This window comes from Aptenodytes patagonicus, chromosome 25 (genome assembly GCF_965638725.1).
Source record: "Aptenodytes patagonicus chromosome 25, bAptPat1.pri.cur, whole genome shotgun sequence".
Classification (NCBI taxonomy): Eukaryota; Metazoa; Chordata; class Aves; order Sphenisciformes; family Spheniscidae; genus Aptenodytes; species Aptenodytes patagonicus.
The window spans coordinates 405,798-427,238 of NC_134973.1; the positions used below are offsets into that span (position 1 = coordinate 405,798).

At 42.1% G+C, this 21,441-nt stretch overlaps 1 protein-coding gene across 2 annotated transcripts in view; it reads left to right on the forward strand.

Moving 5' to 3' along the window:
- The first annotated feature begins 2,771 nt into the window (after nucleotides 1-2,771).
- The window catches only part of RANBP3 (RAN binding protein 3), a 53,538-nt gene continuing 34,868 nt past the window's right edge, over nucleotides 2,772-21,441 (forward strand). For both annotated transcript variants that reach the window (XM_076359077.1, XM_076359078.1), the window contains exons 1-2: nucleotides 2,772-2,846; nucleotides 12,919-12,974. In XM_076359077.1, the coding sequence (XP_076215192.1) occupies nucleotides 2,825-2,846; nucleotides 12,919-12,974 (78 nt within the window). In that variant the 5' untranslated portion in view covers nucleotides 2,772-2,824. The remainder of the gene's footprint in view (nucleotides 2,847-12,918; nucleotides 12,975-21,441) is intronic.

Here is a 21,441-nt window from a genome sequence, read left to right on the forward strand (position 1 = left end):
GTCCCCCACGAGAACAAGGGCTAGCAATTGTGAGACTTCTGCCAGCCACTTGCAGAATGCTTCATCTGCCTCTTCATCCTGGTTGGGTGGTCTATAACAGACTCCCAGAAGGATAATATCTGCCTTGTTGGCCTTCCCCCTCATCCTTAACCATAAACACTCAACCATATCATCATCACAATCGTTGAGCTCTAGACAATCGAAACACTCCCTAACATACAGAGCCACCGCACCGCCTCTCCTTCTTCGCCTGTCCCTTCTGAAGAGTTTATAGCCATCCATTGTAGCACTCCAATCATGACAGTCACCCCACCATGTTTCTGTGATGGCAACTAAGTCATATCTATCCCACTGCACAATGGCTTCCAGCTCCTCCTGTTTGCCGCCCATGCTGCGTGCATTGGTGTAGATGCACTTGAGCTGGGCTATCGATTTCACCACTGACATTGGCACGCCACCCCTAGGCTCATCTGTAGTGAGCCTGGTTTTATCCCCTTCCCCCTTCGAACCTAGTTTAAAGCCCTCTCAATGAGCCCTGCCAATTCATGGGCAAGAATCCTTTTCCCCCTGTGTGACAGCTGAACTCCATCTGTCACCAGCAGACCTGGTGCCGTGTAAACCTCCCCATGATCAAAAAAGCCAAAATTCCACCAATGACACCAGCCCGAGCCACGTGTTGATCAGGTGTGTTTTCCTGTTCCTTTCAGTATTCTTCCCTGCCACTGTAGGGATTGAGGAAAACACTACCTGTGCTCCTGATCCTAGTTGATCCTGATCCTCTAGTGGAGCTTTGGCTTTCCTAACACCATCCCTGCATGCTGAAGAAATATTTCTATATTCCTCTTTAGTAGGCTGTCCTTGCTTCCGTCTCCTGTATACACATTCTTTTGATCATTCACAAGTTCTATGTTTAGCTGAATTTGTCTCCTGACATATGTACTTATTTCCCTGATTGCTGGAACAGAGTGCTCTTGTGCTTGGAGGAAGATGCCCTTAACGAGCTGCCAGCTCTCTTGAGCTCCTTGTCTTTCAGGGCTGCCTCCCACAGAATCTCACCTCACCTATTCCTGAACAACCCAAAGTCAATTCTCTTGAAGGGTCTGTAGGCTGCCCTCAGGATCTCGAATGCCACAATTTCATGGTTGCTACAGCCAACACTGCCATTGCTTATCACATCCCCAGACAGTCCTTCCCTGGTCGTGAGTACCTGATCCAGGAGGGTGTCCAGCTGAGCTAGATGGCCCCTCCAGCAAGTGTGGTAAGAATTGGTCCCTAACACCCTTTAGAAACCACCTGGACTTCTTGTTCCCACTGTGTTGCTCATTCAACAGATAATGCAGCTTGCACTAGTAATCATACAACTCCAGATAGTATTGTTTGGTCTACAGAAAAGTTCCACCGAATGCTGACAATGGACATTGATTTAAAGATAGGTATCTATTTTTTCTAATCAGTGCCATTCATTTATTCTTACTAACTTTTGCCAGTCCTGCTGTTGTATTCCTGATGGAAAATTCTCCTAGCAGCTAAACCAGATGGTTACTTGCAAGAGGGATGAGGAGCCTGGCCCTTGGATTCTGCTCTACACTAGTGTGGTATCTTGTGAGGGATGTATGCAAATGATCAGGCACTATGCATGCTGTTCTCACACTGTGCCACCGCCTTGAAACAATCATTAGGGGTAAGGTTAAAGTCGTGTATCTCTCGGTGTCTACCTCTGAGCTAGCTGTTGTTGGCTCCCTTACTAATGAGTAGAGATCTAATCAATGCAGTCAGGGGAGCTTAGGTGCACTGACCAAAGCAGCCAACAAAATAGGGGGCACCGTCAAGAAAACGATGAGAGCACCAGAGCGTGGTTATGTACTATACTGTCTCTATACTGTATAGACTATACAGTATCATTCTGCGGCCATATAAAGCCTTGGTGCACCTACATTTTGAGCGGTGTGTGCAGTTCTGGAGACGGTAGACTTAGAAGTCAGAGAATGGCAAATATTGATCTTTGGGATGGAGCAGCAGCCTTCCATAAGCTGAAAGGGTTTGAATTCTTCAGTCTGGAGAAAAGGCTAGGAAAGATATGGTCACGGCCCTTACAGTCACAGAGTAGGTAGCTGAATGGAGGGTTACTATCCAGTAGATCCCGCAAGACTGTAACTGTGAGGCACTAATGAAAACAGTAGATGGGAACCAAGGATCATAGAGTGAACTTCTGGGTCCTGCAGCCGTGGGAGGCTACGGAGGCAGATGGGAGGGCAGGGCCAAGCAGGGAACAGAAAGATCCATGGGCAGCCGGTCTCAGAGGCCCCAGCCCGACGATCGTAGGTGCCGGGGGCCTGCGGGGGGAGCGGGCCGCAGAGAGCGATCGGGCGCGCGAGGGTCCCCACAACCTGTCGCCACAGGGGGACCGCAGCCAGGCTGCCCGCTCGAGCCCGACCCAGCCGGCACCGCGGAGACCCCGGGCTCAGCCGGGCCGCCCTGCCGAGCCGGAGGCGGCACCCGAGCGACGCCCGGCACGGGAAGCCTGCGCCGCCGCGCTCCAGCCGAGCCGAGGCAGCCCGCCTCCGCGCCTCAGCCGTCGGGCGGGCCGCCCGCCGCTCACCCCCCGGCCCCGCCCCGGCGCATGCGCAGCGGCGCGCCCCGCCCGGCACCGCCCGCCCCGGGGCAGCCGAGCGCGCCCCGCCCGCGGCCCAGCCGAGCCACCCGCGCATGCGCGATGCCGCCGCGGAGCGGCCGTAAATTGGCGCATGCGCTGCCTGGCGGGGCCCGCTGTAAGTGGAAGCCGTCCGGCTGCGCGATGCATTGTGGGCGTGATTGAGGAAGTAAAATGGCGGACCTAGCGAACGAAGGTAGGCGGGCGCTGGCGGTGCGCAGCGGTGCCGGCCGCGGGCCCGCCGCCGGCCCGGCCCTGCGCCGCCGCGGTCCCGGCCCGAGCCTGGCCCTGCGATCTGCTCTCAGAGGCGCGCCCGGGCGCGGGCCCGCCCTCGGAAGCGCCGCCTCTCTGTGCCCCGGCCCCTTTGGGGCGAGCGGCCGGACAAAGGGAGCGCCCGGCCGGGCTGCCGCGCTCCCCGCCGCCCCCGCTCGGCCCTGCGGGGCCAGCTGCGGGGCGGGTGTCCGCGCTGCCGCGGGGGTCGGGGCTGGCGGCGGTCTGGGGCTGCGCTGGCAGGTGCCTCCCGCCGGGCGGTGGACCGGGCTCACGGCGCGGCGGCTCCCGGGGGCGGCGGCCGCCGGCGGGTCTGTGCTGCCGCGCTCCCTGCCCGCGGAAAGCCTGCCCCGCCGCCCGCGGAAAGCCTGCCCCGCCGCCCCCGGGCGCCGCGGCACGAGCCCCGCCGCTGCCGGAGCGCGGCAGCGAGCGCCGCGCGTCTCTCCCGGTGGAGCTCTGAGCCGCTTTGTATCGCTCCTTGTCCGGTTGCTTTTTGGGGTCGTTGTCCACAACTTTAGGACTGTTGTAAATCTTTCCTTAATTCCCACTCGTGTTAATCCTTCCTCTAGCTAAGGGAATGATAGCGGTTATGTAAAACTAGGTGAGGTGTAATAATATATATATATTATTTTCTTAAGCTGAAAACCTCCGAAGTAAAGAAATAGTGTTTTCATTTTCCTCTGAAGAGGATTAGGTAAACCTGGACTGCACTACTGTAGGATTTGGGTATTCTGCTCCAAGGTGCGTAGAATGTTGTTTAAGTGACAGTGGGCATCAACAGTTTGCCTTTGAGAATGATTAACTTCCCTCAAAGTCTCTGCAAAACCAAGTTTGCCCCGGCTGTCGCTGTTGTTTCTCATCATTCTTCTCAGTTAATAAAAGAGGAGGGGAAATGCCCCAAAAGAGGCAAATCAAAGTGTGTGAGGCCCCTTCTTTCAAGATTGTTTCTTACATTTGAACTCTGTACCATTGGCAATTACAGTTCTGATATTAATGGTAAACAACAGGAAGCACATATCTGTTGCAGGTGTAGCTTTTGAAGATGAAGTCTACAAGCAGCTAACCACATAATTACACTTAAGTTATTTGACAAATCCTGTGATGCAGCATGTCTTGGGCTGTTGGCTCCTAAACTCAAGATGCGCTGTCAGTGCCCAAAGAGGCATGATAAGTGGTCTCTTGAGAGAATGGTAGTAAATAGTCAAATGTGTAATGACTATTTGTGAGAACTTAATGGTGGTATGTAAATACTGTCATTATAATGACCTTATAATAAATTTTGATGGTTTGTGTTCTTTTAACCAGAAGTTTGGGAACGGCTATCTTAAGTCATGCAAGCCCCTCACTTTACCTCTCTGTTCTAGGGGGAAACGTTAAGCTTAACAGTGAATTCCAAGTTACCAATGTTCATTACATCTTTTGATGCTCGCTTGTCAGGTGGTTCTACCTCTACCTCTGTATTTCTGCAGAATTGTGTAGGCTGTCGGGCGCGGGGGGGAAGTGTGGTGCCATCCTTACTTTTTCATCTGATCTTCCTTTTTATCTTTTTTTTTTCCTCTTCAGACCCTTTCCTGACTCCAGTGACTTCCCTCACCTGCTAATCTCTTTAGTTTATGCTTGCATCTCCTTCCAGATTTGTCATCTTCATCCTTTGTTGTTCTGTTTCTTCTTACAAAAGATTATATCATATTCTTATCGCAAGATAAAGCGAGATCAGCTTGCTTCTGAACTATTGCCTCTTCTGCTCATTCTAATATCATTGGCTGCATTGTCTGGTGTTAGTTTTTCTTCCTCTGGTTCTATTTTTGAGGTGTCTGTTCTTTGTACACCAGTGCAAATACACGTGCTTTCTGGAATTGGCATCCTTCTGCTGGAAGTGGTGGATTCCATAGTCTTTCTACTTGCCTTGTTTGCTGTCTCTGACATGGCAATGATGTTCTCAGGTGACTTTGGTTTTCTCCTCATTCTTAAACGCATCAATCTGTTTTATTTTTCCAGTACTGTAGGTCGATGTTTTATTTCCTTGTGCCCAGGTATTTTCATTTGAATATATGAAGTGACTATTTTGGTACTGATAATTCTTTGATCTTCTGCTTCATATCTATCTTCTCTTGTTTGAAGTATTTGATAGCTAAATGTTCATGTTCACAAACCAAGCGTGGTTAAAACAAAGCTCTTAATATTCCTTAATCTTGATTGATCTGTACAACAGTGCTGTCTCAATCATACTTCATTGTGAGGTGTGAAGCTAATAATTCTTTGACACATAGTAGACACAAGTACCTAGAAAGAGGTTTCAGTCATTATTGCAGATTGTTTTTGCTTAGCATGTTTGAACAATAGCTTTTCTTGTCTGTTCATGCAAGTGAAACTTGCTTAGACTCTTACCGGTTTGATTACTGCAACAAACCTTCTTCTGGCCTTGAAAAGTGCTATTTTGTTCTGCCTGTGTCCTTTCATCTTACTAATGCAAAGCTCGTTTAACCTGTCGCTTTTACCATGGCGCCCCGTTGTTTCAATTCATTCATTGGTTTTTCCTTTTCCAACAGTATAGTAGTTATCTTTATCTTCTAGATTCTGATGTCTCTCTTAGTCTATTGTCTGTCTTAAATCACCACTGAGATGTCAATACTGCCTCTGAGTAATCATTCTTTAAGTCCTTTAAGCCTTCAAACTATTTTAATGGCTGATCTTTCTGTGATGCATTTCTTCAAAGCTAGAAGCATTCCCTCTAATAGTCTTATAACTACTTCATTTTCTTCATTTTAACTGTTCCTTGAATTTTTTCTATTCATTTGTCTTTCCTTTTTCTCTAGTGAGTTGGTGAAACCGTACACCTACCTCTTTGTAGTGGTTTGATGGCAAGCTGTATCTTGGCAGAAGGTTGTTGGATTAAGGGGGGGTCTTCTACTGCAGAGAAGGGGGGTGAAGGATGAGGTGGTCCAAGCGCCACTTTCTGAAGAAGTTTGTACTGTGGAGTTTCCTAGGAACAGGTCCTGGTCTTGGGATTGCCCCTCATCATGAAAGGAGATGAGCTGGTAAGTGTGGAGCTAGTGAAGAAGAGGAGAGAGTAACTTCTCCCCGGCTGTGTGAAGTTTGATCGACTTTGTCACAAAGATTTAGCGACATTGTGATAAAGGCTTTGGACTGGCATTGTGAGAAGTCTGATCCTTGAAAACCAGGATTTTGGAATGGTAGGCCGAATTGTTATTATTACTATTGTATAAAGTAGTTACTGAATGGTATTAGACATTTTCTCTGAAGTCCTTGGTATGATGTTCTTTGTTGGTATTCTAGCTGGATCATGTCTTAAAACTGACACTTCACACATGTGGCAGTGAAGTATCATGGAGAACTAGACAACTTCCTGTTAGGCATATATATATTCATGTAAATCTGAATGCTTTTCTCATTAACTTGCTGTTAATACACAACTAGTAATTTGTTTGTATATAAATTGCTGCTGAAGCTGCTCTTTGGGTGATAGGATCTCCTTGTGTGGAGAATGAATTACTCTATCACCTTTCAGTCATTGAAAAGGTACAAGTTTTTCTCAGGGCTAAAACTTGATGGCTTTCTTCATGTTTCCCTTTCAGGAGGTGCCTGAACCACCTGTGTTGGCAAACTCTCTCCTTAGACACCAAACACAATTTATTTTGCTCTATGAAATTGCTGAGCATACAGTTCATGATCATAACAAGTTTACTGTGTGTAACTGCCTTAAACATACAGAAGATGAGGGAATTGAAGCAGTTCCATTCCTTTACTTGTATGATGCTGACATTGCTTCTGTGCTGTTTCTGGTTTTTTTTGCCCTAACTGTATAATTCTACTTGCCTTATGGTAGCTTTCAGAGAGAGGAAGGTCTGTTGTTACTTTGAGGGGAAAAACTGGCATGCACCACTGTCCCTGATGTTTGTAGGCCCTATAAACAAGATTTTTTTTTCTTCCCATGGTGATTTACTTCAGGTAAACTAGTGGATGCAAAGTTAGACTGAGGGATTTGTTTTGTTTTGTTGAGATGTCCTAATAATTCACATGCAAATGCCATAAAGTACTATTTCATTTACAAGATAGAACTGTCTAAATACTTTAATAATTTTTGTTAACACTTTTTGGAGTTCTTTATAAATATTTTATCTACATTGCAAAGTAGTTGGGCTGCCTCATGGTTTTCTTCTTTCTGTCGTGAAAATAAGCTACTTTTTTCCGTTTCTGATTTGTAACATTTGCTTTATGTGAAGTACCTGAGCTGAAATAGTAAAATTACCTAATGCAGAGGGTAACTTATTTCTATTAGTGCCACAAGGACTTGGGAAATGAAATAACATGTGCTCTGCAAACAAAAAGGTTTGTGCTTTAAATATGGTGTATGGAATTTTTATTTCATCTTAAATATGTAAAAGGCATTCTACCTTCCCATGCCAGCTGTGGAAGTACTGTCTGGAAGTAGCCTGCTTACTCATGCTATAGGAGACAAAAAAAATAAAGGGTTTGAAGGTGAACGGAGAACATCAGATGTTTTACTTCATAAAAAGCAACTTGTCAAAGTTTTGAAAATGAGGCAGAAATCTTTTTTTTTTTCTGATGTCAGTTATATTCACCATGACATCACTTGTGAAGTCTGGCTATAAATGATCCAGTCATGTTTCCTGTACTTTCTTACATGAAGTATGATTGGACTTTGCTTGTGGGATCTTTTTTGGAGATCAGCTGTTGGTGTTGTAGCTTGCTCATTGCTATCCGTAGCTATTGGGAGAGAAGAGTCTTATTTTGTTTCAACACCTTTAGAATTTTGTAATACCACAAATTGCCCGTATCTCTTCTAATATATTTTTTTAGCATGATTATTCTGCTTTTTATAACTTAAATAGTATTAAGGTGAAAAAACGGCCTGAGCTGTTCAAATAAGCATAATTAAACTTCTGTTGTAACTTAAATTTTTCTTGACCCTCAGATAAGCCTTTCACAGGCAATAAATTACCACTCTGAATATTTTTTGTGTGTTAACAACCTAATTGCTCTTCTCTTTTTTAACACTCTTTCATTGTTCATGGGTATGATCTACTTTTTCTCTCAGGTGATGTATTATAATGAGTTAAAGTCAGAGCAGTTGTTCTCAACTTGTATGCTTTTAGTGTTGAAGATTGCTTCTTCAGATACAAGCAGACTCGCTTACCTGGAAGTTTCTCAGTGTTTTTTTTCTGCCTCTCATATAGGTTTCCATGTAGTCAGGCACTATTGCACTTTTAAATGTAATTTGGAATAAATTTAAAAAGAAAATGTTTGAAACAGTGTAATTCTTAGCTTTAAAAATCCACCTCGTAATAAGTTGGCTACAGCGGGTCCAGTGAGGACTTTAGAGTTGTTTTCATGACATGGGGCCTGGGTTCCTTCTAAAATCTAAAGATGAATTTGAGTCACCAAGATGGCTGGTGATCTGGGTTGCATGACCTGTGAGGAGAGGCTGGAGTAACTGGGCTTGTTCAGCCTAGAGAAGAGAAGGCTTCAGAGAGGCACGTTTGGAGCTTTCCAGGGTCTATGAGGAGGTTATTAAAAAGACAGAGCCAGGCTCATCACAGTGGTGTATGTTGGAAGGACAAAAGGTGAGAGGTGGAACAAGATGTTCAGACCAGATATAGGGAAAAGGTTTTGGGTTTGGCTTTTTTCCCCACCATAAGGACAGTCAAGCAGTAGAAGAGATTATCCTGGGAGGCTGCTCAGCCTCCATCCTTGGAAGTTAAGACCAGACTGGATAACCTGAGTAACCCGGTCTGACTTCATAGCTGACCTTGCTTAGAGCAGGAGGTTGGACTAGTGACCTCCTGTGGTCCCTTCCAACCTGAATTATCGTGTGCTCATAATGGTTGAGACACAATGGTCTTGGTGGCAAAGGAGAAGAATGCTTTCTTGGCCTTTGTCGCTGCTTTGCCATGGGATTTACTCTGAGCCTGGTAACTATACAGAGAAATGCACCTCTGCAGTATACCAGGTGTTTGGGTTTTTTTCCCCATTTTGTGCAGTTTTACCTTGTCTTTTCACTTATGTGGCCTTCAAATGTGGATTCAAAAGGGATGTGGTTTTTGCATCTATACACTCAAAATACCCATTGGATTTTTCAGTAATGGGTCATTTCATGCTGCAGTGAAGGCTTAAAACTTTGTATTGCAAAAATAATTATTGTGGCTGCTAGAGATGCCACCAACTGCTATGGTTGTATTGGTGTGAATGGGTGGAGAAGTAAAACAAGGGCATGTTTTGTCTGGTTGCAGGAAACATGGTTGACATTGCAGTTTGGTGCAGCTACAAATGGTCATGTATCTGAGTTAAAAATCTCTCATTAAATAGCGTATATGACTTGAAGACAATACCTCTGCCTGAGCCATTGAGATAGTATTTTCTGTTTCTGTGTTTTGGTTTCCAAGGCTTGCGAAGTAAGCTGAGTAGGTTTAATAGTACATACATTTTTCTGACAGCACATAGGGTGTATATTGATAGTTAATGACTCAACAGTGAAATATGTTAAAGGAATTTAGCCTGTGAAAGCCAGCTCTTGAGGTTTTTGTAATTATTCATGCAGGTTGAAATGTCTGAAACTAATGAATAAACTCCAGGAAGGAGTTCTGTGGATTCAGTCATTTTTCAGACTGGTTTGACAGCCTACCACCTTTCAGAAGAAATTAAGTGGTTTGTACAAGTTCCAGATCTTCAGATGGGGGACTTACTGTCTCTATGACAGTAATTACTGAAGGTCTGCTTTCCTTCTTACATGCTTGGGCTTTCTCAGAACACCTTTGCTGAGACTGACTTGGTGTCCTGGTTTTGGACACCTTTGTGGAATGGAAGCATGCTCGCTAAGTGAGAACGTGACTGTCCACCTCTGATGTTGGCTAATACAAACAACAGTGTAATTCCCATTTTGGAGTAGCACTTAATAAGCTGCCATGCCACCACATGGGGGAAAACAAACCCAGCAACCAACTTACATGCGTTTTTGTTCTACGAAAATAAAACCTGTTATGGTGGTTCTTCAGTTGATAGGAGAACATGGTTTGTGTAAGTGCTTTCGTAGGAAAAACATTAAATCCTAGAGAGCTCTTTAGCTAGTACGTAAATGCATTCAAAAAACATAACTAGGAATCAGAACTGAAAGCTGAAGCCAGACATTTGAATGGGAAATTTGGCACTGGAATTTTTTACCAAGTGAAGTAATGGATGATTGAGGGCAATAATACTTTGCTTTTAATGTCTTCAATAATTGATGCCTTTGAAAATGTTTCCCCAAAACAACAAGGCTCAGAAAAATATGCAGTGTTTAATGAAGGTGGTCAGATTAGACAATCCCTTCCCTTCTTGCCTTGGGCTAGAATTAGGGAAATGCTTCCAGTATTGTGGTCTTGTTGCAGACTTTAGAAAGGACATGGTGAACAAGTGTTACCCTGTAAAGAACAAGCCTGACTAAGCACTGGTATAGTTGGTAGCTGTGAGTGCCTGCTGTCTCGTTGTCATTCCTGCTGGATTCCATCATGTCAGTTGGTCTCACAGCCAGCAAGAGTAATAGTGAGATTCCTAGTTCTTAAGTACTGGAGGACTGTGTTCCTTCAGTGGATAGAAACTCGTATGTTGCACAAGTGTGTTACCTTTTCCACACTGACTAACAGGACTGGTCATAGTTTGTTTTACTAGCTTCTTTTCCCAGTCTCATTTGCTGTAGCAGGACACAATATCACTTTTTTCACTCTGTTTTCTTCTTTGGATCTTCCATCCAATATTTTTTTCTGTGAGCTTTCTGCTGTTCCTGGCATCCCTGTTCTTTTTTTGAGTACTCAGTTTTCCATCACCAGACTCCATCTCCTATTTTGTCCTGTTCCTTTGCATCAACTTCTTTTGACTCCCTATTCTAGTCTTTTGCCAGCCATCCTGTGTTTCCTCTGCATTGTTGTTGGATCTGCTTTTTTTTATTGATTGTTTTCTTCTCTGTCAGTACTTCAGTCCTTTATTAAGCACTAAATAGACAATAGTTCTTTTCTATTTGGTCCTCTTTAGTATCTGTGGAATTTGGTACAGGAGTCTCTTGTATGTTGTGCGTTACACAATCAAGTCCCGCATTTGCGCAGATCTCCAAAAGGGAAGAACACTACAGCATTTTATTGACTGGTTTGGCAGTCTTGGATAAAAGTAGTTTGGTAGAATGCATGCTACTTGTTGCTGTAATTATAGCATTAATAATACTAAAGTATACCAAACATGGTATAAAGAAATGAACATCACTTTGAAGTAAAGGGTTAAAAGTGTGGACCTTACATGAGTGGAGCCTCCCACAGGCAGGTTATACTGAGGCCAGGGGAATCAAAAGGGATTTCTGGCTTGTTTCAACAAACTCTGGGTTTTGGGACAGGTGCTAAGTATTTGATGATTAGTTAGTAGGTTATTTTTCACTCTTGAAATAGATTGTCTGCATTGCTCTTATTAATAAGCATTTTTAAGATTCAGCAGTACTTGATGGATAGAAGAACTTAGAAAATAAAGGAAAAAAAGAGCAGGCAAAATGCTGTAGTAAGGAGCTTTATTTCATGATTAATTTTACCTTTTTGTAGAACAAGTTACGCCAGTCTTGCCAAATCAGTCTTGCAGTGTTTTTGCTGGGTTATCCCTCTGAGTTAGACCCAGAGAAGAATGGAAAGAGGCTTTTCTACCCTCACAAATAAATGCACAGAGTTCTTGGAATAATTTTCATAATTTTTATGTGTTTGTCAGGTAAAGTTTCACTTTTTCAGCTAAACTGATCTAATAGCTAGCAATTCCCAAATGGACAATCTCATCCCCTTTTCCACCCGAGTGTTTTACTGATGCTGCAACTGACTTACGGAGGATTTTGTGATACTGTCTTTTTTTTTTTTAGGTGCAAGGTAATTCTTCTTGATGGCTTTATATTTCTTTCAAGTTCTAAAAGTTTAAAAAAATTTCATTTTTTTCAATGTCTGGTCTTATTTGTGAGACTGAATAATTGCAAAGGTGGAACTTTTGCAAAGAAATTAGCCAAAATACAGCTCTCCCTGAATCCCATTGTTTCACAACAGTCTCACTCTGAAGACAGACTTAAATGTTGTACTCATCTTTAGCCCTACAAACGTATAGGAGGGTTGATGACTGCATGGTGTATGTGCAGTTTCTCTTCAAATATAACTCATGCACAAAGTGAATCAGTTTGTTAAACTCTCCGGAAAGCTCACTTCTGCTTTCTCCCCCCCCCCTTTTTTTTTTTTCTCAAAGGACACTGAGGTAGTTTTGAGGTTGTTAAGGACAATGGAAAACACACACTCATTCTAGAAATTCATTCTGATCTTGAAGACTAAATATTGATGTGCTTATTTAGAAAATAGTGTCCTGCTAATATTTGAATTGAAACTTCAAGTAGAAAGCAAACGTGCTCTTAAACTATTCAGAAAAGACTGGTCCCTCTGTAATGGTTTAAATTGTAGACCTGCAAATGTTGAAGATTTAGGACCTTTCTAAAGGTTTCAATGATAATGAAATACAAGTATAATCAAGTGTCAGAGTTAGGTGACCTTTAAGAAAGGGATATGTGGGTGTGTACAGCAAAACTCCCTTTGCATTAACGCATTACTATGGGGAAGGAAAAGCCTTTGCCTGCAAAACTTACATGTGTTCAAAAAGTAAACTACTGCAGCAAAGGGCCTTTTCCTCCTGATGTACCTAAGTATGGTAACAGTACTGGTTTGAAATAGAGAGATCTCGAGGGAAAAGGCAAATAGCTTTCAGATATCAGTTGTATTGTTGTTCTTAAAAATACTCCTTTTTCCTTTCGGAGATCAAGTCCTTATATGTTACCAGGAACTGGTGGAAACAATTTGTGTAACTGAAATTTAACTAGTTTAGGGATTCATTGTTGGTAAAAGCATCATAGAACATAACATTTTCATATTAGTCAATAATGAATGTGGTTGGAAACAAACCAATGATTTCTCTTTTTACAGAAAAACCTGCCATTGCTCCACCTGTCTTTGTATTTCAGAAGGATAAAGCACAGAAGGTAAGGAGATGTTGATATAGTTTTTTTTGTTGTTTTCTGTAGCCCTGACTCATTCCATGGTGAGCAGCTGTTTGTCTATATTGTTTTGAAGTTGAAGATGGATAACAGAGCATATACATTATTAGTGGGTGTAGGGTGAAGAGGTTAAGAGGGCTAAAAGTGGGAAGATGCATGATGACGGCATGAAATGGGTAGCTCTTCAGACAGAAGATTGACCAAATCTGGGAGAAAAAGTATCTTCAAAGCTGTATATTGAAAGGAACAGGTGGCAGAGGAGTGCTGACAGTTGTGGTTGCATGAGAAAACTATAAAATTTCTTTTTCTGATAATAGAGTTAAGACAAAGCAAAGAAAACCATGGTCTAGGTTATTGCTTTTCACCTCAGTATATTTAAAAGTATCTCATATCTCTGGTTAGTAAGGTGTCTAATTACCTTGGAAAATGGTAATCCTGTTCCCTCATCTGTCCCTCTACCCTTGCCATGTGTTCTTGTCCCCTGCCTTTGGGTCTGCGGTAGTGGTTACACAGTGTTGAGGTAAGTTGGAGCTGTGCTGTAATCTGCTGGGAGGTATTCTGTCGGTGAGCTTGTGTTGAACCAAGAGCCTGATACAAACTCATCCTGTGGCTGTAGAAGGAGTAGGTCTCAGGAGAGAAATGAGAGTTGCAGGAGGGAGCAGGACCTTCCCTTTAGCAGAAGTTGCTATTAAATTGAAATAGGTGTAATGGAAAACCATGGCCATGTGGACCTAGTGCAGTATAGTTTGCATTCCTTTTCACTTTGAACGTGACACACAAAATGTTATGGATGAGTGCTAGGGTGTAGTTTTCATTACTTTTTTTTCCAAACAGTAAGCCTTCCAGTTTTTTATGTTGTAAAAATATTTTTAGTAAAAGAAATTGATAAAAATCTCAGTATGTTGCGGTATTTAATTCTGCCTGGTTAATAGTAAAAGCTGCTAACATTTGGGGAAAAAAACAAGAAGGTTACCCTTGTTTCAGCTGAAGCTGGTGGGAACCAAGAGAAGTGTACTCATGTACACGTGATTCACTTTTTGTTGAATCACTGGATTGTTATATTATCTGTGCAATCAGAAAATCTTCTCAAATGTTTGAATAGAAATACTGAATGATTTTGCAGTTGGTAACTTTTCTTTGGTTTGGAAGAAGTACCAGACTCTAGCATTCTCACAGGTTTAGCAGGCATATTCCTCAGCAGGAGCTTGAAATCTTTTGTCAGCTTGAAAAGGATTTAAAGCTGCCGTTCTTCTAATATTAGCTAATCAAGTTAAATATATCTTAGAGTAAATAGTTTCGAGACGTTCCTTCCAGTTACTTTTTTTTTTACAGTGACCGTTTACATGTACTTTGGAATGAAGGGAGCGCTAGTGTTTAAGCTATCAGTTTGGATCATGTTGTTTCCTCCTAGGAAACAGCTCCCAATCACCTGCTGTTGCTTAGACTGCTCCTGAAGTCCCTTCTGAGTTGCACCATGGTGAGTTTTCTCCCCAGGTGTCCTTTAATCTGGCAGCGCTTCCACAGTTAGTCTGGAAGCAGTGATGACAGCAATGTGCAACCCAGGCAGAGTGATGTGGTCCTGTCCCCTTTCTTTGTTGGCCCGGTCCTTCAGTGCTAAGCTGGCAGGTCCGGTACTCTCAAGTTCCTTCATGTTGTACCTTCTGCTTCTGCAGAGAGTGCATACCTCCAGTGGCCTGCACACAGTGCATGCCTTCAGTGTTAGGCTGTGCAAGCTCCTATGTTTGGCTGTGGGACAGATCTGTTGCACTCTGGTATGTCTCAAGAAAATATTTGTAAAAAAATCTTAAGTAAAGGCTTAATGTCTCTTTGGGCTGGCAGAGAGGACCCAGGGTTCCAGGGAGAGGGATCTGTGATTTAGTCTTCCCAGCTGCTTCTGAGGGTGCTGAGGACTATGGCAATGCTGAGTAGGTAGCCGTGTGCAGGACAGCCTCTGCCAAGGCCCAGCCAGAAAGCCTGCTTGGTGGGGTGGAGGGACTGTGTGTGATGAGGCCTGTGGGTGAGCCAAGCATCTTGGAGGCACAGGGGTTAGAAATGAGTTAGGAATTGATCTAAATACTAAGTGGTATTGGTGCTTGAGAGGGGACTAGCCATGGTCAGTATGGGCATGGAATAGGTCTAGCTTGGCTGGAGAACAGGGCTTGTTCCTTGAAGCAGATCATGAAGACTCTACCAGTGGCATCTGTCACTTGGTTGCCAATTTCAGAAGTGTAATATATCTAGTAACAAACTTAAATGCTTATGTTAAACTGTGGAATGTGTGGAGATGTACAGTTTTCTTAGGGGGAGGGAGGGTGGTTAATAGTCATTTTAGTAGCTTAGACTGTGTGTATTTGAGACTGGAGAAAAAGAGTGAGAGAAGCATCAGTGCTGTGCTTCTTGCTGTTTTATTAAATAAAGGGCCAAAGCCTGCTTGTTGCTTGTGCCAGTAGCTGTTTCTTGTAGTGCTGATACAATCGTAATAGAGTCAGAATATGGTGCTGTCAGCCAAAACTAAGAGCCACTTAATATGTGCTGTATATATCAGAACCTAGTGGTCAGGCCAGCTGAGTGTCCCTTTAATCAACTTAAGAAAAGGTGACTGGGGTTACACACTGGTTGAGACCTTTCACTGTATTTTTGGAAAGACTAACAGCTAAGTGTTACAGTTAACGGTTAACTCCATTACTGTTTCCATACAAGGTGTCTGGGTAAGTGCATTGCCTGCCACAAAAGATTTTCCTTATTAAAGTTAACAAGGAAAGTCTATTAATAGAGGAGTTTTTTCCTAGAGCAATGTTTTGAAGAAGATGCAAAAGTAACTTCAAAATAGTTGACAAACAACACACTTCTAAAATATGTAACTTCTCTACGTAAATTACAATTTTAATTTAGCAAAATGTCTGTCTGGTCAATTTGGCTTTCTTCTGGAGCTGTAAGCAAGGTGTTCATGGAGACTTTTCAGTGCCAACACAGCAATCTGACAGTAAGCTGAGAGTGAGGAGAAGGCATTGCATTGTGTATTCAATTAACTGTCCATGATGATTGTTTAGATGTTTGCCTAGTGCTCTTCCACATCAAACAGGACATCCTGAGCAGAATTATTTTGTTGCAGTGTCTACAGGCCCTCTCAGTATTAGGGCCGGGTTGATATTGTTCAGTGGTCTTAACTGACTTTTCTGGAGCTAACATTGTCTACTATTAAGTTAAAGAACGTTATTTTTCTAGAAATCTGTACTTAAGTTTGTGCTTGTAAGGTGTCAGGCATCTATCTCTCCATTAGAAGTTGGAAAATATTCAGCATGTTGCAGGACAAAATGTATATTAGTCTGGAAACTAATTTTTTAACTGGTTGTTCCAGCTAAGGTTTGTATGCAGTTTAGTAAATCATCAGTACCTGCAGTTTGTCATGTTTATTTAGAGGGGACAAAAAGTGCATGGTGTTCAGAATGATGCCTCTTAATTTTACTTTCAGTAAGGAGGTTCTGGTTGTTTTCTTTCATAGTTAAAAAGACAGGATTGGTCTATCTGTTCTGGTTTTCATTCTAGATATCAATATATCAATTAATGGTGAATGTAAAGTTGGCCGTTTCCACGTTCGTTGAGTGCGTCTCCATTTTCATTATTTTCATATCTCCTTAACTCTGAGAACTATTTTTGCAATGTGTGAAACAGAGATAGTTCTTTCAAATATCTGAATGATAGCATCCAAATATCTTCCTTGTTTATACACTGCTATTCATTTTTCTGACAAGCAGAGCTTCTAGTGCTGACACTAGTTGGAAAATTGCATCAGCTTAGGAAGACTCATAGCTGTTAAGATCTGAAAGCAACATGAAGTCCTAACCTCACTATGTTAAGCACAGAACATTGCTGTTACTCCATTATCTATCCCAACAACTTACACATGAACTATACTGTGCTTTTCATAGCACTTCTTGAATTAAAGATTTCAATCGATAGATACAACTTTTTCTGTGATAAATTTTTGTCACTTGTTAGACTTGTGTTTCTGCTCTGAAACTAATTTTAACTTTGCCATAAAACCATTTCATGACAGTTTCCAGCCATAGGTTACTTGAAGTCATTTTATGAAGTTAACTTTTAATGTGCTTTTCTGAGGTCAAGGTATTCTGAAGTGTTTCTTGCATTTACATGTTTTTAAGTAGGTATAATAGCTCAAACAAATTTAACAGTAGTGTTGTAAAGAAACAATTTGTCCAAAAATGCTTTTAAAGTAGTGTCCCTTGTTCTGCAAGTATGAGCTGTGGTCGTCTTCCAGTCATTATTGATTCTAGCAGTACTAGGATCACCATGACTCCCTAGTCATGAGTACTACAAAAGGTAGATACTCAACTCAGATTTTAAAAAATATTTTTGCACTTCAAAACGAGCCATTGCCTATTACGTAGCTTGTGCCTTGTCCTCTTCCCTCCAGCAGCCTGGGTTGGGGATAATGGTAGTATATAGAAAAGAACATTTTATTTCTAGCTTGTTAGATAACTGGTTTTGGTTGGTGTACTGCTTTCTATAGGTGAATTGATAGTGGCGAGCTTTTAAGGATGGCTCTGAAGGAAGGTGAGTTACATGATATTTGGGTCATGTCCCATACCTAAGTGGTGCTGCCAAATGATGCAAAAAGTTTAAGGGGTAACTGGCACCTGGGTCATAAAGGTAAAGGGGTAGTTCTGGAGTGAACAAGATTTATGTCCTTAAGTTGTTAGGTCTGTCATCATGGTCTTAACTGTGGAGCTTTAAAAATAGATGTGGAGTTGTAAAAGGGATTTAAGTGATTAGAAAGATGGCATTCCCAGTAGTCTGGAGAGCAAGATCATGAGTTTAGAAGAAAGTTGTATTAGACAAATCATAAAGTAGGGATTGGTTGAAGTCCTGGTTTGATGTAGTGTGACTTGGAAATGCCTGTGTTTTGGTGGTTTGAGGAGGTAGATGATCAGAAAATGTTGTTCGTGCTGTGGGCATGACTTGTAGGTTTAGGATGGTGGCAGAGACAACTGTGGGAGGAAGCAACTTGTGTAGGGAGAGGCAACAATATCTCCTTTTCCAAGCTCTCTTAGTATCATTAGCACAGCTGCCAAGAGGTTTTGTTAGGGAGTCCTAATTGAACTGTGTTGTAAGTCAGCAGTATACTTAAGGAGTTGAAATTAATGCTTAAGAGTTCATAATTGTGAATGTATTGCTACACTGCTGCACTTAGAAGAACAATTATAAATGTATTTGGAGAGGACAGTTGTGCAAGGCAAAGCGTAGAGGAATATAGAGAGGCTGATAATGTCAAAAGCTACTGAGAATACCAACAAGAGTTGTCCTGAGCAGATAGACTGTGAAAAGATATACTGAGAGTAGTCTTTTTGGGCCATTGGATATGGGTGCTAGTTTGGGGAAAATGAGGAAAGGAGGCATAAATAGCACATCTTAGAATTGGGAGGAGAAACTGACCCAAGAGTGTTTGTGCCAGTCTTTATAAAAAAGGAATATTACTTCCTTGCCTATATTTGGTGTTTCTAGCGTCATGTTAATCTTAGCTTTTATGTCTGTTTTCATGTCTCTCGTTTCCTGCAATGCAGAGGAAGCCAAATCTCCAAGTAGACTTTTACCTGTTTAGTCTAGGTGTGTTATTTTTGTGTTTTAATAAAATAGAAGTTTGATCTGGCAGAGCAAGGTGAGTTTGTGTAGGTGGCTTCCTAACATTACTAATCTCTCCATTGATCTTTGCCTTAGTGTTTAAGAGACAGGAACAGATTTCTGCCAAGTTCTCCCTAGAGCTGTGCTTACAAGGAATGTTTCCTCTAGAGAAGAGGAGGCTCAAGAAGAGACATAAATCATCACAGACATAAAACAGCAAAAAGGAAGAGAATGAACTGTTCTTCACCAGCTCCAAAGAACTTCAAACAAGAACTTAGATCAGAATTTATGAAGTTGAGATTAGAAAACACTTTCAATAGTAAGCATGACTGAAGACTAAAATGAATTTTAAGAGCTTGCAGTTTCCCTTGGATGTGTTTTTTTGAGAACAGCTGTGCAAACTTCTGTCTGGAGCAGTTTTGGTTTGACAAATCCTTGAGGCCTTTGTTGGTTTTGCCTTCCATGACTTAAACCACACACTATTCACAAAATTTGAAACTTGCAGTAGTTTTTGATCCATTTAATATATTGGTTTTTTTTTTAAATACAATTTTATGTATTGACCTGGCCAAGAAATTCTCATCTTGGCATCAGATTTTTCTGCATAAAAGTGGTGATTGGCAATAGTCGTTATTTTTGGTTTGTTTCTTTTCTGAGTCCTGGAGCTCTTATTCTAGTTTTGCTTAGGATAGAAATCAGATTTATGCTGGAAGGTTACCTTGCTTATTTCACTTTCTAAAATACTTGCCATGTATTACAAGAATTACTAAAATCTGATGCATGTTTACTTAGCCTACTTTGAAATGTTCTAAACTGTATTGATATGAATTACTTGCAAAATAATTTATCATCATTTCCACTTTTAGTTATATAGCACAAGTGTGTTGAATGTTCTTGCATCCTCTTGCATTATTAGCAATTTTATGATCTGTAGCTAGAAGTCAGTGTAAATTGCTGGTGAGGCTCTTTTTTTTTTTCTTTGAATTTCTCCAATTGCTTGCTGAACCCAAGCATGTGAGCTACTACCATCTGTGTGATCCTCCGACAAGGGGTTCAGCAGGATGGGCTTTTTGTCTCCTTTAGTTTTGTGTTGGTTTTTTTGAACCTGTTATAGCCTAGTTTAATTTGATGCCTTCCAGCTCTTGCTCTGTGGGAGTCACTGCATTGCCATCCTATATGCCAATCATGATTTCATACTTATATTCCTGCTCCTTTTCCCTCCAAATTCTGTGTATTATGGCTGAAGAATAATAAGGTATTTAGCTATTTTTATGTGGAAACACTTCCATACCCTTTCCTATGCATTATTTTGCTGCTTATGGACACTGAATCTTCTTAGTCATCTTCAGCACCAGAGCCTGTCTGTCTACAGTTTCCTAATCGTTCCCTGTTGCCTCCAGATCCCTGGTGATGGTTAGCTCATCCTGAGGTTCATTCTGGCTGTTGACAAGGACGGTCTTCCCCATCCCCATTTCCTAGTGCTGTTCTGGTTATAGCTTTCCGCATTTTCCCCACTATGGTTTTTAGGGTCCCATCCCCCACTCTGGGTTCTTAAAGGCTGTGTGAATAACAGCAGGGTTGTCTCCATCACCTGTACAGCAGTTGGACTGGGTCTATGGTCTGTTCAGTCCTACTGCAGTCATCTCTTCTGTAGTGGTCTGGCTCTCCAGACCACTGGAGAAGTGGGAAGTCTTTCAGCTAGGAAGCCACACCAAGTTGGTTATGCTGCTGGCTCTCTTCTGATCATCAAGCCAAAAGCTTGCAGGTTCTGGTAACTATTGACAAGGCGATAGAGGCTTAAGTGTTAAAACTGTTCTGCATATTTCCTGAAAACTAGAAACCTGACTGAATGAGTGACACCCAAATTACCTCCCTTGCAGAGGGAGAGCTGCTGTTGTATGCGTGGCCCTGCCATCTCTGCTCAGTGCACATGAACTGCCTCTGGCCCCACAGATGGCCTGAGAAGGTTTGGCAGGATTGAAGAGGGGTTGGGGAGAGGTTTGTGCGGGGAGGTATGTGGGGAGGATTTGAGGTAGCGGAGGACCAGAGGATACATGCAATGTAAGCCATGAGAAAAATCAGATCTCCAGTGCTGCTGCTTGCATAATTGCTTTTGTGGTTAGTGTGATGCAGGTAACTTGCGACTTAATTCTTGTACTACTTTTATGGCTGGCTCCCCTTGAAGGCGAAGAAAACAGTTTTGAGTGATGTTTGGAATGCTGTTAATTTTGAAAGTGAGGCTTAGCATAAAAAAGGGACTAGGAATAATGGGTATAAAATGTCAAGTGGAGGACTGAGGTGTTTACCCTTTGTCTTTATGTATGAATGACATACATATGTTGTAAGTGCTGTGGCAAATTCCAGATAGCCTTTTCATGCTGCTCTTCTGAGCCAAAGAGGTAAGAATAGCAGAGTACTAGACTTGGTTTAATTTTTGGCAACAAACAAAATGTTTCTTTAACTGTTCTCTCTTGTTCTGTGAGGTTTTAAGTTAGTGTTTGGGTCTGTTAGTAACAGCTTCATATTAAAACCAGAAAATTTTGAAAATACAAAAATCCAGCAACCCCAGCTTTACCTGACATAATGTTATCTCCATTAAACATATTTTGACTATTTTGAGCCTTAATGATAGTAATTTCTTGCAAGATTTAAAACTTTAACTTGAGTAACTTCACTGAACTGAAATGAACCCACTGATAAAATTGCATGTATCGCTGTCTCTTAATAATTGCTTCTGTTTGAGGACAGGCCAAGTCATAGCTGAAGAACTTTGGGCCTTTAAGATTTAAAAGCTGCTGTTTATTTTTGAGGT